The sequence below is a fragment of the Nothobranchius furzeri genome, chromosome 6 (assembly GCF_043380555.1).
Source record: "Nothobranchius furzeri strain GRZ-AD chromosome 6, NfurGRZ-RIMD1, whole genome shotgun sequence".
NCBI classification, from domain to species: domain Eukaryota; kingdom Metazoa; phylum Chordata; class Actinopteri; order Cyprinodontiformes; family Nothobranchiidae; genus Nothobranchius; species Nothobranchius furzeri.
Window position 1 is genome coordinate 24,365,907 of NC_091746.1, and position 18,811 is coordinate 24,384,717.

General features: G+C 43.8%; 1 protein-coding gene across 1 annotated transcript in view; it reads left to right on the top strand.

The window, feature by feature from the left end:
• The window catches only part of nomo (nodal modulator), a 38,738-nt gene extending 30,625 nt beyond the window's left edge, over positions 1-8,113 (top strand). The window contains exons 42-47 of the mRNA XM_054743471.2: positions 3,315-3,398; positions 4,780-4,890; positions 4,970-5,071; positions 5,161-5,280; positions 5,398-5,490; positions 7,372-8,113. Of these exons, the coding sequence (XP_054599446.2) occupies positions 3,315-3,398; positions 4,780-4,890; positions 4,970-5,071; positions 5,161-5,280; positions 5,398-5,490; positions 7,372-7,503 (642 nt within the window). The 3' untranslated portion in view covers positions 7,504-8,113. The remainder of the gene's footprint in view (positions 1-3,314; positions 3,399-4,779; positions 4,891-4,969; positions 5,072-5,160; positions 5,281-5,397; positions 5,491-7,371) is intronic.
• The last annotated feature ends 10,698 nt before the right edge of the window (positions 8,114-18,811 follow it).

An 18,811-nucleotide genomic window follows, 5' to 3' on the forward strand; every position in this document is an offset into this window, starting at 1 on the left:
GGAGACGGCCACAGAAAAGGAGTGCTCAGACAGATAAGAGGAGAACCACTCCAGAGCAGATCCTGATAGGCCTACCCAGTCTCTCAGCCTCTCCAGTAGCAGGTGATGGTCAACAGTGTCAAAGGCTGCAGTCAGGTCCAGCAGGACCAGAACAGAACAGTCCCCTGCATCACCGTGAGTCAGAAGGTCATTAGAGACCCTAAGAAGAGCTGTTTCAGTAGAATGAGCTCTACAAAAACCTGACTGGAAGCTATCATAGATGTTCTGTTCATCAAGAGCAGCTGTGTGTTGTTTAGCCACAACCTTTTCCAAGATCTTGGAGATGAACGGAAGTTTAGAGATGGGTCTGAAGCTGCTATGGAGATAGGGGTCGAGACTCGGTTTTTTAAGAAGCGGGTGGATTACAGCGTTCTTAAAGTAAGCAGGGACCTGACCAGAAACCAGAGAAGCATTAATTATAGAGAACACGCTGGGACCGATGGACTGAAAAGCACTTTTAAACAAAGATGAGGGTAAGATGTGGAGGGGGCATGCAGAGGTCTTCATAGAGTTAACTAGTTTGGTTAACTCAGGCAAAGAAACAGGAGCAAAGCTATCTAGGATGATGGGCCTGGTTGGAGTCGGGAGAGGCAACGATAAGGCTGAAGGAGAGATGCTAGATCTAACCTTATTGACTTTGTCCACAAAGAAAGACAGAAAGTTCTCACAGTCTGCAACAGAGTGGATGGAGGCTGTAGGAGAGGCAGGAGAGACGATGCTGCTGATGGTGTTAAACAGCACCTTGGGGTTCCCTTTGCTCTGTGACACCAGGTTGAAGAAATAGGAAACCCTGGCGTCTCTGACTGCAGGGTTAAAGGATGACAGAAGATCCTTTAGGTGCAGCAGATGGACGTGGAGATGGGTTTTCTTCCACAAACGCTCAATTTTCCTGCATTGGCGCTTCAGGCTGCGAAGGCTGTCATTAAACCAGGGAGTAGGGTTCACTGCAGGACCTGATCTGGTTCTGACAGGACAGATGTTGTCCAGAATGGAGAGGCAGTGCTCGTTAAACTGAGAAGTTAAGGAATCTGGGTCGTTATCAGAAGAACAGGGTGGATCAAAAGCAGCAGAAAAATAGCTAGCTGTGCTCTCATTAAGAAAACGAGAACTAACCAGACGGCGAGCAGGAGGTGGGGACGCAGAAACTGACAAGTTAAAGAAAATGCAATGGTGATCTGAAACATAAACATCCTCAGGACAAACACTGTCAGCATTTAGACTCAGGGTAAAAACTAGGTCTAGAGTGTGCCCCCTGGTGTGTGTGGGGCCAGAAACATGCTGGGTAAAGCCAAAGGAGTCCATAAGGCTGGAGAAATTCATGGCAAAGAGATCGGAGGGATCATAAACGTGGATGTTAAAGTCACCAACAGTCACCAGTCTGGACAGCATCTCAGTGGAGGATAGAAGTCACTAAACTCCTGAAAGAAAGAACTGTTTGGACCAGGTGGACAATAGACCACAGCACAGTAGAACGGGTCCTTACGCCCAACTTTAATCAGCTGCAGTTCATAGGAAGCAAAGTGACCAGAGGTTGTAGAGCTACATGGAAGATGTTCTCTGAAAACAACAGCTAGGCCTCCACCACGACCAGAACCCCGGGGCTGGCTAAGAAAAGAATAACCACTCGGGCAGAGTTCAATCAGACCAGAATAATCAGATGTTTGCTGCCAAACTTCAGTCAGAAACAGAAAATCCAGGTTTTTAGAGAGAATTAGATCATTAAGCAGGAAGGACTTATTGTTAACAGAGCGGGTATTTAATAGAGCCATGCTGAGTGAGGTGGAGGAATCAGAAACTACAGAAACAGCTGGAGTTAGTGGACGTAAATTAGCAGGGTTAGATCCATGGTGTTTATAAAAACCACTAATGGAGGGAACAGGAGGAGAAACCACTGAGGAATGAGGATAAACCGACCTTAAAAAACTTGGACGGATGAACCGCGTCGCAACGCGGCCTGGCAGGAATGCGGAAGTGGCGCTCAAGTCGCCAAACAAAGGACAAGAAGCAAGAAGATCGCGCCGATGTTTACTAGATAAACCACGCTTTAAGAGAAGCCTTATTCTCACCTGGATTCCTGCTCGTTGACCTCTTTTCCTCCAACGTTTTCCCGGGACCGGATAAACATCGCTGGAGGCGCCCTGGTTGGAATCGTCTTTTGGCTCCGGGCCAGCGCGCCACTCAGATAAACAGGGAGGTACGTCCTCCGGTGCATCTTGGGCGATCGTGAACGAACGGACGCACAAAAGAGTCTGGCGATCATAGGAGATGGTAGCAGGGACACTACAGAAGAGGATCGCAGACAGGAGCAAGGTGGAAAAGAGAAGGTTAGTGGAGAAAAGTTTGAAAAAGTGGCCGGTGACCGCGGCTAAGCCAAGCACAGGCGCCATCTTGTTACCAACCGGAAGCTGAAAAGCAAAAACAGCAAGTGTAGTCGGTCAATTCGGTCTGAATGTACTTAACTGTTCAGGTTTTTGGCATCTGTTAAAATGTCTCAGAGGAAAACCACCAGATCATGTAACTCAGCAAGCAGTGAAAGGATTTTACTGGAAAGAACCGCAAAGGAGGAGTGTGGTTAGTTTAGTGTCTGCAGCGTCAGCAGTAAAGCTAATGAAAACATAAATATGTGGAGTTTCATCGGACCCGTGAACCGAAACACTCCAACATGGTTCTGCAGCATTTAAAGAAAACGGAGACTTGTGACTAAAACTGATCTGGGAGCTGCAGGGAGGGCCCTTCCAGGGTTCAAATAAGGGGGGAGCTAAGGGGTCACATAAAAACAAAAGTAAGTATTTAAAAAGATAAATGTAGGAGCAGCAGTAGCTCAGGTGGTAGAGCGGGTTGCCTCATGATCGGAGGGTCATGGGTTCGATTCCAGCTCCCGCCAGGGGTATCCTGCTGTTGTGTCCTTGGGCAAGACACTTCACCCAACTTGCCTGTGTTAGTGGTGGTCAGAGGGGCCGACGGCGCCAAATGGCAGCCTCGCCTCTGTCAGACCTCCCCAGGGCGGCTGTGGCTACGAGTAGCTTACCATCACTAGCAGTGTGTGAATGTGAGAGTGTGTGAAAGCGTCTTTGGGTGTCTAGAAAAGCGCTATATAAGTTCAATGCATTATTATTATTATTATTATTTATCCACTACACCTTTTATAAAGCAGTCTTTTATAAGCATGTATGGGGGGGGGGGGGGGGGGTCTTCTCATTCCTGAGCGATGGTGGGACAGTGAATAAATCCTGTATTTTTCTTTAATACGTTCTTGGATGTTTTGTCTGCTGCAGCCTGGTTGCAAATATCTGATTCAGCTGCGAGCCGAAGGAAACGACCACATTGAGCGGGCTCTGCCTCAACACAGAGCTATAGAGGTAGGTGGAAAGCCGAAGACGCTCGTCCCACATGTTGTTTGTGACAAATGCACCCGAGGTTGTGACCGCTGCTTGTTCGTTAAACTCGTTAGTTGCGGTTCGGGGGCCTCGTCTGGAACTTAAAGAACGGAATAAGTCATCCTAAAACTGGAGCTGCAAAAATATTAGAAAAACCACAATTTGTGTCAAACCCACATTTCTTATTCTTTATATGTCATCACGATGCTAACGAGGCTTTCCGGCTAAGAGCATCGAGAACAGGAGGACTGTAATATTCTAGTTTATTGCAGCTCTATCACTCCTTTGTAATAACCGTTTATTGATGCATTGTGCAGAAAACTCATTATTCAGGGTATCCGCGGGTCCTTAAAAAGTCTTGAAAAGTCTTAAATTTGCTTTTCCAAATTTAAGGCCTTAAAAATCCTTAGAAATGACAAATAATCCTTAAATACAGTTTCCAAAGGTCTTAAATGACTAAAGACCCAATAAACAAGATTCTTTTATTTCTATAAAATTTTCATGAATTTCTAGTTGGTGTTCAGCATTTTTTGTGTACGATGTTGGCGTAAGCGGAACCGTACACACTCAGTTGGTTGTGAAAGGGGGCTGTTTTTAGATGAGCGCATTAGCTGGTTAAGCTAGTGGGAGCTTGCGCCATGGGGAAGTGCAAGTTTAATGGTAACTGGATGGCTAATCCCACGTTTGCGACGTTCCAGGCAATAGCTGGAAATTATAGCTTAAATTTAATTTTAAAAAATTGCTTAAATTTGGTCAAAATGGCCTTAAAAAGGTCTTAAAAAGTCTTAAATTTGGCTCCCTTAAACCTGCAGATACCCTGTTATTTCTCATGCTGCTGATTAAGAAACCACACATGATCAAAGTTTTACCAGAATTCGACTGGTTAGGATGACGCCAACCCTAACCACATGATGCTAGGCTAGCAGCAGCTAAACTCACCCGTGTTTGGGTTGTTTTCACCTACAGCGCTCTGGGTTTCTAGGTGACCTCAGCTTTATATCCTTTTATTTGTTCGTTATAAAACCTTTATAAAAAGGTTGAGACGTCTGCGGAAAGGTTGTGTGATAGAATGATTGAAATAACTGAGAACCCTGTTATTATGACTTATATCACCCTGATCACAATAATAAAGAACAAAAGCAGCCATAATCTCTGACACACACACCAATCAACCCTCTCGCTTCATAATTTGAGTGGGTTTGAAAACTGCAGTCGACCTAATCTCTCTCGCAAGGCTGGAAAAGCTTTAATTCCCCTTAATTCCCTGTTACCGTCTCCCCGTGTGACTGTAACAAGAGGCTTTCTGACTCTTGTGATCAGCTTCGGGTCTTCCTACATTAAACTCTTGACTCGCCTCTGGCAGGTCAGCAGCAGCGACATCGAAGGGGTCAACATCATCGCCTGCAGGCAGATCAATCATTTCGACCTCAGCGGGAACATCATCACGTCTGCCGAACACCTCCCAACACTATCGGTATGACCCGTTCACGTGGTTTTACCGAGTTGCAGCAGCAGGTAAGTTAGGCTGCTGCTGATTATCTTCTTGTTTCCAGGTGAAGCTCTACAGGAGCGACAATCTGGACAATCCCATCAACAGCGTTTCTCTGGGACAGTCGCTTTTTTTCCACTTCCCTCCTCTGGACCGGGACGGAGAGGTACTGACCCACTTTACTGTTGGTTTTGTTCATTAGATCCAGAAGTGGTTGTTCTTGTATCTAGAGTCATGCCTTCCTGTGTTCTCCAGAGCTACGTCCTGATGCTGTACTCCACCCTGTCCCGCTCCCAGTTCGACTACACTCTGCCCCAGGTGTCCTTCACCTCTAGCGGCTACCACAAACACGTCACCCTCACCTTCAAACCCACCGTGAGCTGCACACCGGATTTTCTAAACTTATTGTGCTTTCTGAAAACACAGCTTTCCTTTTTCGGTTTCGGTTCGCCTCATTTAAAGATGAGTCACCTTCGTGTGTTTTTTCCGCAGCGTAAAGTGCCTGACCAGGATGTGGCGCAGGGCTCCTACATCGCTCTGCCTCTCACTTTGCTCCTGTTGTTAGCGGGGTACAACCACGAGAAGGTACACCCTTTAAATTTTTAAATCCTTATAATAAAAACAACTCTGCACGGTGAAACTTACGAGGTCCTAGAGTTTAAAACCACATTTACCTTGTTGTTGAATGAAGGCAGCATGGAGACACATCATCACCTTAGACCGGGGCTCTTGAGTTGTGTCCAGCATGTTTTGGTTTTAACCTGCTTCAACACGCCTGAATTCAATCAGCAGGTGATTCACAGCTTCTGCAGAGCCTGATGAGCTGCTGCAGGTGTTCAACCACTGAATTTAGTGTGTTGGAGCAGAGAAACCACTAAAACCTGCTGGATACCGGCCCTCCAGGCTCGGAGATGAATAGCTCTGCTTTAGACACACACACACACACACACACACCCTTAAATTAGCATGTCCCAACTCACCTAAACATCCACAACATATAAATGATGGTCTTTGTAACAATGCTAGCTCGAGCCTCAGCTACAGCTAAGGATGGCCCGAGTTATAGCTAACACTGTTCTGAGCTAGCCTGAGCTATTGCTAATGCTAGCTTGAACCACAGCTAACGCTAATCTGAGAAACTGCCACCTCTAGCTCGAGCTACTGATAACACTAGCCCGAGCAACAATTGATGTTAGCTGAGCTACTGCTATCCTAAGCTACAGCTAACTCTAGCCTGAGCTTATGCTAACATCTTAGTTGGATAAGAGGGAAACAACACAGAAGAATCTTGGAGCTCCCCTCAAGTTCCAGGTTGACACATTTCATACACAGAAGCAATTCGATGTTATTTCTAGGGGCAAGAGCATCCTTCCATCCATTAACTGAACCCTTTCTCAGTGGCCTAGTGGTAGAGTGTCCGCCCTGAGACTGGGAGATCAGGGGTTCGATTCCTGGTCGGGTCATACCAAAGACTTTGAAAAAATGGGACCCAATGCCTCCCTGCTTGACACTCAGCATTAAGGGGTTGGATTGGGGGGTTAAACCACCAAATAGTTCCCGAGCGTGGCTGTGTCTGCAGCTCACCGCTCCCCCAGGGGATGGGTCAAATGCGGAGAACAAATTTCGCACACACACCTGTGTGTGTGACAACTAATGAGACTTTGACTTTGACTTTGTTCATGCAGGGTCACAGGGGGGCTGGTGTCTATCTCCAGCAGTCAACGGCAAACAGGCGGGATGCACCCTGGACAGGTCGCCAGTCCGTCGCAGGGCCAACACAGGACTAACAACCACACACACACACACACACACACACACACACACACACACACACACACACACACACACACCTAAGGATAATTTAGACAGACCAATTCACCTGACAGTCTTATTCTTGGACTGTGGGAGAAAACCCACGCATGCACAGGGGGAACAGTCAAACTCCTTGCAGAAAGACAGGAGCAACATGACAGCATAAAACACCAGATTATAAAATAAAATTGAAATACACAATTAAAATTAGTTGTAAGACATAAACTAAAAAGACAAAGTTCAAGCGAGAGCAGTTACACTGCAGAAGGATTTATTTAAAGGCTGATGAATACATGAAAGTTTTCAGTTTTGTTTTAAAAGTTACTGAAGTTGTGGGACATTTGATGCCAGTCAGCAAGCAGCTCATTTAATGCAGATGTCCAGGCCGAGTGGGCGGGGCAAACCAGGCTGTCCATTGTAGGGCTGTATCACGACGTTGTGTTTGGCCGTCTGTCAGGGCTCCTGGGTCATTGTGAGCCTCAACAAAGTTTCCTGTTCTGTCTTGTATCCAATGACAAAACCCTAAAGTGCTTCGGAGTCCGCCGACTCTGAATGGTGCTGTACAAACGTGGGTCATTTATCAACTCTTTCTGAAATCAGTTTTTTATTCCACTTTTTACAGCATTCTCCTTTTTTACTATGCCTCCTTTGCAGGTGATTCCCCTGCTGCTACAGCTGGTCAGTCGCATCCAGGGAGTACGAAGCATGTCCCAGTCCAGCACCGACAGCGCCGCTGTGGAGGAGGCCAAGCGTCAGGCCAAGAGGCAGAAAGCCCGGCGTACATGAGGCGCCCCTCACCTCACGTCTTCCTACACCAGATCCAACAAATCAGCGTGACGTCGGGCTCAGAGAGCAGCGACCAACACCTCATCGGCGTTTTGCTCTCGTGCTTCGTTTGCCAGTGACCTGTTCAGCCTGTCACGGTGTGTTCAGAAGCGAGTTCGAACCACTCGACGTGCATTACGACCTCATCAGGGATCCAGGTTCACTGGACTGAAAACTGATTTATTTCTCAAGTCGTCTGTAATTGTCACTGAGCCATTTTTCTACATTTGTAATTAATCTAGGTCAACTTAAAACTCTGGCTTGTGTTTTTTCAAAGCACTTCCATGCCTTTGATGTCAGCTGTTAGTACCACACAGTAGGTTCGATTCAGTCTAATCAGATCAGTTTAAAGATGAATTTTTTTATGAGAAGTCTAACAAACCAGATCAAAGACTCCACATTTCACTTGTGACCTCGTGTTTTTGGGTTTAAACTGATCTGACCCCCGTGAAATCACCAAAAACACAAAGTTCTGTAACTCGTGTGGCTTAAGTCAGCCGAAGACGGGTTTATAACAGCTTTTGTGTCACATTAAGGTTTTGTAACACGCTCCGCTTACGCGGTCTCCGGTGTGGTGATGTTGGCTTTTTTTTTTTATTAGCTCAGGAAATGTTTTTGATTTCTGTGTCTGAAGGTGATTTTGTTTTCTTTCAAATGATTGGGTGTAACAGCAGGGCGGAGAAAACTAACAGTTAACTAATTTATTAACGTGTTTCATCAGATGTGATTTAGCACCTTGTTTAGGTGCGTGTGTGTGTGTGTGTGTGTGTGTGCGATCGATCAGCTGTTTTACTGCAAAAGATGGACCCACCTGCCTGTTAAAGTCATAATGATCCTGAGTCAAACTTAGGAAGGTTTATTTTAAAGCAGTAGAGCAGGATTCTCCTGATTATTCTTTTGTCTGCTTCTCATCTGCTCCACGCTGCGTTTCTCCTTCGTCTTACGAAGTTAAAATGTGTTCCTGTTAGAGGATTTGGTTCGGTGGGTGGGTGGGGGGGGGGGTTCAACATTATTTGGTCAGAATTTGTTAAATTTAAATTAAAGTTTGACTTGATGAAGACTCAGCTGACAGTTTCACTGCTTGGCCTGTTGAGGGCACTGTGGTTCTAGACACAATGTAGAAGTTTCTTTGTTAAAAGTTGAAAATTTAACACAAAAAAACAAAACTAAATGACTAAAATATTTTAGGAAGTTTATAAAAAAAGAGTTATCTGTTTGCAAATGAACTCTCCATATATATTTAAGATGTCCAAAGTGCGGCCCGGGGTCTATTTGCAGCCTTTTGAGAGATGCTGCATGGTGTCCAATTCTTTAAATGATAGATTTAGTATTTTTGGCAGGTTGTTGACACGGTGATACCTTCTAACAGTTAAAGTCCCATTACTCATGACACACTGGTGAAAGTACATCTCTGCATTTGAATCATCACAGTGAGGAGCAGTGAGCTGCAGCAGTGGCTGCGCTCGGAAACTTTGGGGGTTTAATCCTCTAATCCAACCCCTTAATGCGAGTGTCAGGCAGGGAGGCGGCCTCCATTTTCAAAGTCTGGTATGACTCGACCAGGATACGAACTCCAATCTCCCAGTGTTAGGATACAATATGGAATTTGATGTAGCACCTTCTAGAGTCCTGGGAACCCCCCCTCCCCCTCCCCCAAGGTAATTTACCCATTAGCACAAGCATTCACCTGGTGGTGATGAGCTACATTATAGCCACAGCTGGCTTGGGGCACGCTGACAGGGGTGTACACAGGCGCCACTGGTCCCTCAAACCACCAGCAGCAGGCAAGGTGGGTTAAGTGCCTTGCCCAAGGATGCAACAGACTGAGCAGGGCTCAAACCTGCAACCTACCGATTACGGGGAGAGCACTTAGCTCCTGTGCCTCCGTCGCCTCCCCCTTTGTGCTGTGTCGATTTGTAACTTGATTTTGGTTTTCATCTTAAAGTCTGGCCATCTGTTTTAAACAGGTGGCTCTAGAAACGTTTACATGGGGGCAAAGGCGGGGCAAAAAGTCTTGGGAGGATGAAATGTAGCTGTGTGTTCCACTACAGGAGGTCTAGGAAATATCTGGGAAGAGGGATGGTGATGGGAAGATTTGCTGAGTTGTGGTGGGATTTCTGGCACATTTCGCATAAATGCTGTTTATTTTCCTTCTGTTGTGCTTTTTACAAATTCTGGTTGTTTGGTGACTTCTGCCAATATTCAACTGAGTAACACCCAGTCAGCACGAGTTAAACCTAGTTTATGCTTCTCTGTCTGTAGAGGTGCGGAGACACACAAGCCATTATCCGATGGAAGGACTCTCAACAGGCTTGCAAGGACAGACAGAGAAATGCCCAATTTTCTAACTATTGAAAATGACGGAGACCACAAGCCACTGCCTTTAAACTTGACCTTAAACTCCATCAACAGCTCCGCCATTCCCCCTCAAAAAAGTAAAACTTCTACCAAAGATGTCTTGTGGTAGACATAGAGCAGATGAATGAATGACCCACACATGTATAGTGCCTTTCAGAGTCAGAGGATTAGCAGCTTACACTTCCTAAAGCATTTTGTGATCAGTGGCATGGGCAATCCCGGTGTCGTGCCAAAGCAGTTATCCCCGCCACAATTTGTGCCAAAGCAGTTATCCCCACCACAATTTGTTTCCCTTGCATCGGGAGCGCTTATAGGTGTTATGTCAAATTGAGTTACCCCCCTCGAGAGCCGTTTCGGCTCCAACCAGCTAAAAATGTGTGTCCTAACCATAACCCCATAACAAACATAAAACTCGTCCCTCGCTGAGTACTTTCATAAATTATAATTGTGCAAAAACATACATGTTGGGTGATTGAGTGGTTATGGTTTGCGTAGGTGTCAGGGTGAGGGTTATTTTTTGTGAGAGGGGGGGGGAACTCAAATCGACGTAACACCAGTGTCCAACGAAGGGGAAACTACATTGGGAGACACCTGTTGTAATCCCGAACATTAAGCATGTAGCCCAAACTTTTTTCGCGCCCAGGACATTATTGGAGAACGTAGTTGTGTAATTTCCTGGGTTTAGTGAATGCAACGCAGGCACGGCGGGATGACCAATCAGAGCAGTAGGACAAAGGCGGGTAAATTAGCCATCTCGGCTCAAAGCTGTGGTCTGTTAATTCAAGCGTTCAGAAAATGGATATCAAACGAATTTTGGACAGCAACAAAGAAGTTCTGGTGGCTGGCTGTGGGCGACAGGACCCTGTGCAAACACGTGAGCCAGGTAAAAAGTCATTTAAATCATTTATGTCTTTGAAATTGTATAAAGATTAGACAGGCGCAGCTATCGCTAGCCGCTAGCTTACTCTGCTCTGGAAAGTATTTTTCTAGATTGATAAAATCCCCAGGTCCGCGTTCTGCCCTAAAGTTTTCATTTGGCTTCATGTTTTTTTCTTTTCTGTGGTCATCTGTTTGTGTTTCAGTGAGCCTTTCACCTAACTTATTGTTTAATATTTTGCAACCACAAATACAAAATCTAGATTGGGTGAAAAAGCAGGACAACAATCATGACAGTGATTATAACAAGAAACAGAGAGAACATCAAAAATGGTTTTGAGAAAGGCATTGGTGAGCGGCACAAAAGGAGCATTCAAACGTAAGATATTTGGGAACACTACAATGTATTTTTTAATTTTAGTGTACAGTAAAAAACCTTAAAACGGGGTGGGGTCCCTTTATTAATTGCAATGGATGTGGTATTTTCCCAGGAGGAAATTTATATTCATATCTGTGAAATTATCTGGCAAGTCAGTAACATACAACAGAGTGTAGCCAGTGACTCGATGCAACCTGCTGGGTTACTCATAGGAAGCCTTTTACTGATTGGCTTAATGAACTGACCTGTATTGGAAAGTTTACTGTGTGAAGGTCCGTGAGACGACTCTGGTCCTGATTTGGCACTTTATAAATAATCTTGAAATGAATTGAACGTTGAGAAGTTTAATGATCTCCTATTTGTACTGGAGGGTTTCAGCGTGCATGCCAGTAGCATAGGTCTAGGGCCAGATCCCAACTATGCCCTACGGGCTTTTGGGAAGTGCACATGGCAGAAGCACACAGTAAAGCTTCCAGTGCATGGCCAGACTGTAGAAAGCAGCAGGGCTGAGCTTAAATGGCCTGTATTTAATACAGCGCCTTCTAGAGTCCTAGAACCCTCCAATGTGGTTTACAACACATGTCATTCACACCCTGGTGGTGATGAGCTACAATGTAGCCACAACTGCCTTGAGACACATAGACAGAGATGAGGCTGCTGTACAGGCACCACCGGTCCCTCCGACCACCACCAGCAGGCAAGGTATAGTGTACTCTGTGCAGAGTAGGGCTGTCGCAGTTGAGGAATTCCTCCTGCGGTGATTCAGGGTGGCTTAATATTGCAGTGTGCGATATTATTGCAGCCCTTTTTTTATTGCAGTACTATCTAAACATAATGTTTACACATTTAAAAAGGTTAAAAATTGCCATGCCTTCTTTTATAACACTTTACTGAATGCAGATCAAAGGGCAGTAACAACACAGATCGCAGTAACGTTTGTTTCTCCTACAGTCGGAGTCCGACTGAACTTAAAAACAACAAAATTCAGGAGAAGGTTAAACTTTTAAATGCAAATTTGGCTGCAGCATCTAACTAATAAGAAACAAGTCCCCATTTTATTTAGTTGTTTAAAATCAAGCATAAAAAACTACAAGTACCGGGCGCGCGCGCGCCGGGGGGCGGGCACACTGTCATTTCACTTTCACACACACGAATGACGGTGATTTATAGCTCGGTCACGTCCTTGTTACCTACAAGGAAAACCAGCATGATAACTATATACGGTTTGAGAGAGGATCTGAGAGGGGTGGCAACATTTCCAGCAACACTGAAAACCCTCTCGGATGGTGCGCTCGTTGCACTAACGCACACGTACTTGCGTGCGACTCTGGCGAGCAAAGAGAATCTCTCCCGGTTGTTGCTCCACCATGTCAAGGGGGGTTTCTTTAGGGTGGATGCATTCCTCCTGCAGGTAGCGAGTGAGCTCCAGCTCGGCTCAAACTCTCTTCAGGACGGTTGCAGAAGCAGTGCTTGTCCGGGACTTCAGCAGGTCTCAGAGCGTTTATTATTATTTTTTTGCCCTGGTGGCAGCTCTGTCTCGGCCAAGGACTCTGGCTGCGCAGCAGCTGACGTACTGAAAACCAAAGTGCTCCCAAAGGAGCGAAGTAACGTTTCGTTTTGATACCAGTGCAGCCATCCTTCTCAACATGCATCATTGAGTTGAACCAAGTTCAGTAATCGCGGTGGCCCATGATGCAGCGCGGTGGGTTTCTTCATATTGCGATATTTCATTTTTGCGGTTACCGCGACAGCCCTAGTGCAGAGGTTTTATTGAATTAATTGTAAATTGGGGTTCTTGGTTATTTAAAACTTTTTTTTAAAAGTTTGACACCTGAATTTCTGGTCAAAGCTGACCGATAATAGGGCTGGAGGTAAACGATTATTCTGACGATTGTTTTATCGAATAGTCGACTATTCTAATGACTATTTAGGCAATTAATCTAATGATTATTTTTCTATTGCACACTTAATAAAAACCAAAAAATCTAATAAATTCCTCAAAAATTGACAAATTGTTACTGTAAGAGAATAAACACTACAGGCCTTCCATTTTGTATAACACTGCTTTTATTGTGTTGAGGTTGGTTATGTTCTGGTGACGTGTAGAACTTGGGAGTGCAGGCTGCTGCCTGAGAGGTGGTTGGAGACGAGTGTCTCCATTAGAGCTGAAACAACTAATCGATTTAATCGATTATAATCGATTATTAAAATAGTTAACAACTTTTTTTAGTCATCGATTAGTTGTTTAATAATCATATTTTACTGCATAAAGTCTATTTTTTACCACAATCTGACATCGGTTACAATCTGTTAAATTTGCCGCCAGTGTGTGGCAGTAATGAGCCACTGATCTACCAGTGGAGTCGTAGAAGAAGAAATGAGCCAATAAGTGCCCTCGGTTTTCATGACGTATCACGTTACTGACGCTCATCTTGCTGTGAGAGATGGCGGATCAACAAGAAATACGGAAGAAAAATAGAAGCGACAAAACAAGAGAAACCCCGGACAAAAACCTCACGAGTATGGGAGCACTTCACTAGATGCCTTGAAAAGACCGGTGACCTGCAAAATATGCAAAAACCATGGCACGACGGAAGCACGACGTCCCTAAGTGAACATTTGAGACGAAAACGTGGGGGCTGATGCAGCAGAGGAATGTCCGGTAAGTAACAGAAAATAAACAAGCTAACGCAGATCACATTTGGGACTTAGTGTTAGCTGAGTTCGTTATAGTGGATGTTAAACATGTTTTTTTTTGCCGCGTCAGTCTACGGTGTTCTACTTCTGATTGACTAGATGCAATCGTGAATCTCCTCCGTGTTGTGAATCATGCGCTTGCCAAATTCAGCACGTCTGTTTATAAGAATGTTCTCGTTAAGAGAAAAACGGCACAAACCCATAACTATGTTCCTCATTCAAAAAAGGACAACTCCGCGGTGAAAAATATACAGACGAGCTGTGTCCAGGTGAATATAACGCGGCATAGTTGTACGCTTTCAACTTTTAAATACAGGAGAAATTCAGGAAGTCATTTTTTTTACTATTAAAAGGCTGTTTTACTATCTAATGCTGTAAAACGCCTCACAACACATTTTTGTCAAATTAAATGATCACTGTATATTGTTAATTAATTCAAATAATGTAATATTGATTTAGTGTTGTAGTGTGTGTGCTGCTTTATTTTATATGTGTACTTAATTCAGTTTATTTGTGTTTCTTATGCAGAAAAAAACAAGCAACGATGGACAACTACATGGGGAACAAGACACTCACCCCCAGCAATGCATACCACTTACAAACTCTATTCCAGATTCTACATTATTTTTTATGGAATTTACCTCTTATATTTTGATGCCAAAAAATTATTCTGGACTGATATTTTGCATTGTTTAGCTCATTTTACACCGCTGACTGTGTTCATGTGCAATAAAATAGATTGCAGTCAACTGCACAATTCTCTTATGTTTTTCTTTTTCTTAACTGAAATGTATTCATCTTTTGTATAGGTTAAATAGCTAAACAATATCAAACCGATTAATCGAAAAAATAATCGACAGATTAATCGATTATGAAAATAATCGTTAGTTGCAGCCCTAGTCTCCATGCTGCTTTGTTTTGGTCACTTATGTGTGTGAGGCGAGTGGTGTTACGACTCTTCCTGGGGAGTTTGGCTCGTGTGCAAAATGGAAGGGACAATAACGGGATTTAAAAGTTAAAATGATGATCAGGTTTATTTACAACTACACAAAAACATAAATCTTTCAATCCACAGGTTGGGAATAATAAAACTAATTCTGCCTGTGGGGAATTAAAACAAAAGTACAAATAAGTAGGGATGTCCCACTGGGCAAAGATTACAGGGTTCTGGACCAAAATAAGGATCTCCAAAGGTCCAAAGTCTAAACTGGGTGGTTAAACCAAACTCACGGTGATATTTTAAACTAAACCGAAAACCCACAACACTCTAAATGTAATAAAAGGGAGATCTACACCACAGAAAAGATGAACTCTAAATCAAAATGTAACGGCTTATCCAAACGCAAGAAGCTGTTAGCGAAAATGCTAACAGTAGCTTTACCAACGTTAAGTTCTGCGGTAGAGACGAAGCAGCGCATCTGACCCCGGAAGTTGCCTCCCGACGCGCAGGAGCTTGTCACCTGCTGACAGCAGGCTGCTGTCTTTTCCGAGGACTGCCATCTTGCCAGTCATTATCATGTGACAGCGACTAGTCGATGACAGGCATAAAAAGTCACTATAGTGAAGTTGACTAGTTCATACAACCCCTATGACACGTCTCTAAACAAAGTAAAATTTTCTAGTGCAGAGTGGAGACAACCCATAGAAGCACTGATTTGATCTCATTTCAGAGAAAAATAGAACAGGTTAGATGCACCTAATAAATAAAATGACTAACAAACTCAGGAATCTTTCTTTGCTTCACTGTTCTGGTGCTGAGAATATCACTAATGTGGGTCAAAGGTGATACACAGATGAATGCACCTCTTATTTATTATTTGGAGACTACATTTACTGCAGCTGGCAGAGGCAGAGATTTTTTCTATTGATACACGGAGTTTACAGAATCATTTTAAATGTTAATAGGGGAAGACTGAAGGAGGGAGCGGTAAAATACAGGGGGTCCCCAGCAAAAACAAGAAACTTTACGAGTCTGATGAAACCCGCTGGTTTTCCATCAGGCAGTCACGGGGCAGCTCCAACGACCCAGTGGCTGTGCTGGGTCAATGTTATCGAGCTCAGTCCGGCTCGGCAGAAGGTGAACAAGCCGAGGCGACGTCGTGCTCTGCTTATGAAGAGGTGTTATTTTCCCGCTTCAGAAGAAGCGTCCAACGTGTTTTTACGCTTTCTCCGAGACGTGTCACGTCGCTAAGTTGTTAGCGCCGCGCGCTAACACGTCAATAGTGCAGCGTAGCCTGCTGGAGGTTTTATGGGTTCAGATGAAACACCCAACCTCTCAGGCTGCTTACTCATCGATCTTAAGTTGTCGCTGTTGTGCTCACGCCGTAATACAGTATTAGATGCGGTTAAAGTCAGACATGAAAAAATAAATAAATTTTACATGAATAAGTGATGCTTAGCCTGGTGGGGGGAGGAAAATCTGGCCTAATAAGCACTGGAGGAAACCCTGTCAAGATCGTCAACACTCGTTTATCTTAATGCTATCGAAACATGTAAACCAAAAAGCATTATATCCACTGCTACCTTTCTAGTTTTAAACTCAGTAATTTATGCTGTAACTTCTCCTTGCCCTGCCTGCTCCTCCTTGCTGCCGCCGGCTGTGATCACAAGCGACAACATAGTAGTTCCCGCTGCTTCTTCGGGAAACAGCGCAAAAAAAACCCAAAACTTGGGATCTTGTAGGCGTGGCGGTGGGATTTCAGCTGTGGCGGGCCGCCACGGCTACGCCTATGTAAGGGAAACCCTGAGCATATTTTGGTCAGCATTTTATGTGAATAAAAAATCAGTTTACTTGCAATTTGCTCTTTAAAGTACATATATTTTTGCATTTAATTTTTTTAAAGTATTTTTTCTTATTTAAATTTTTTTTAAAGTAAAATGTTTTGAGACTGTTTTAAGTTTAGGCTACAAACAGGGGCATGTAGGGTAAAAGTGAACTAATATTCAGGTTTTTAGGAAGCCACATTGAATAGCCCTGCCGTGACTTTTCTACTGTAGAAAAAAAAACTACATTTTTTGAGGAATTCCTTTTACCATCGTTACCACTAAGGGAAGCACACAGTGTGAGATTACACTCAACATGATTCATGAGATTTGACCAAACCAGTTGAGGGTTTGTGTTTGGAACCAAACTAACCACTGATCAAAACAAGCCCACCAGAGGAGCACGTTTTTTAACCTGCCCCCCCAAAACCAACAGAACTGTTCATCTTCATGTGCGTCAGCTAATTATGACAAAAAATTTAGTCATTAAATCTGAGTTCCACCGGCCCAGTGTGAGGAACTGTTTAAAAATGAAAAGGCTGTCGTTTAAACTGAAATATTCTTATTTTTCCTTGTTCCTTATTTTTTGCACCAAGTACCACAGCAATAAACCCTTCTGGTTCTGATTCTAGAAAAACCTAACAAAATAACTACATTTTGACCAAAAGTAAGGCAAGGCAGCTTTATTTCTATAGCACATTTCATGCACAGAGGCAACTCAATGTGCAGAACATGTACCGCCTCTGTCAGTGTGCCCCAGGGCAGCTGTGGCTACATCGTAGCTCATCACCATCAGTGTGTGGATGTGTGTGTGAATGGATGAATGATACTCTGTAGTGTAATGCGCTTTGGAGTCCTTACTCTGAGAGGCGCTATACAAGTGCGGGTCATTCATTCATGTAGAGATAGAAAAGCACAGTTTCCATTTAATAGTTTCCAATAGTTTCCATTTAAATTTCTTTCTTTCTTCACAATCATTCTGTTTTTCACCTCTAAGTGACGCTTTGATTTGTTTAGGTCAAAACTAGGGGTGGACATTATATATCGGCATCAATATCGGTATCGGCCAATGTTAGTCATTTTTTAACATATCGGTCCGATAAAACATAAAACAAGCTGATATTATCAACTGATTTTTATTTTTATTTTTTGCCCGTGTCCTGTCTGGCTGTGAAGCAAACAGAATTGATGTCTGAATGCTGGTGACAAGCCTTACAGATTTACTCTCAGGTGGAGCATCAAAGCGTCTGCTTTTAATGTCACGCCTGATACTTAAAACTTTATTATTGTTTTTGAATGCCTTTTAACTCCGACCAGACATGGAGACAGGAAGGAAGGGGGGGGGGGGGGTGTTAGGGTATAATAAAAGTTGGGTAGATCCAGTCCTCCTTTGTCTTTGGTCTTCTGAAGCGTTTTTAAGCTAATTCGTGGAGGTTTATCCTGCCAAAGGAATTTGGTAATTGAGGAGTCCAGAGATCTAAACCAGTCAGCTGGTGGTTTGTTTGGGATCAACTGATATTTTTTCCATCTTGTCACCATTGTTTGCTTGTTACAGAGGGTGAGAGGGGTGATGCGTATTTGTTTAGTCATGTCACAGTGATTGTAATCATCTCAGAAGCGTAAATGTGTGTGTTGTGTGTGTATATATTAGTGTAAATTCAGCTATAATATTTTTTCTTCTATACAAAATCTGCTGATTTTAGAACCATAAATGTCAATATATCGGTATCGGCAAATATCCGTTATCGGACATAACAGTGATCTCAATATTGATATCGGCTCAAACATTTCATATCAGTGCATCACTAGTCAAAACCTCCCATCATTTCATGTTTGGTTGTTAGTGGCGTCGCCAGGGGGTGGTCATGGAGGCCAAGGTTTTCCATGGAAAATGGTTGGCCACCCCACTTCACACCATCTGGACCGCTGCACCTAGGGCTAGGGGTAAACGATTATTTTTAAAACGATTATTCTGACGATTATTTTATCGAATAGTCGACTATTCTAATGACCATTTAGACAATTAATCTACCATAAATCCTCTAATACAGGCCGGTATTCAATTAAAGGCCGGGTCTCCAATTTTGGCCGGTGTCGGAGTCAGCGGAGGTAAACAATGGCCGGTCTCTTATTGTGGCCGGATGGAATGTGGTAACAAATAAGTATTGAGTGTCACAGCGGCAGGGTTGTAATCCC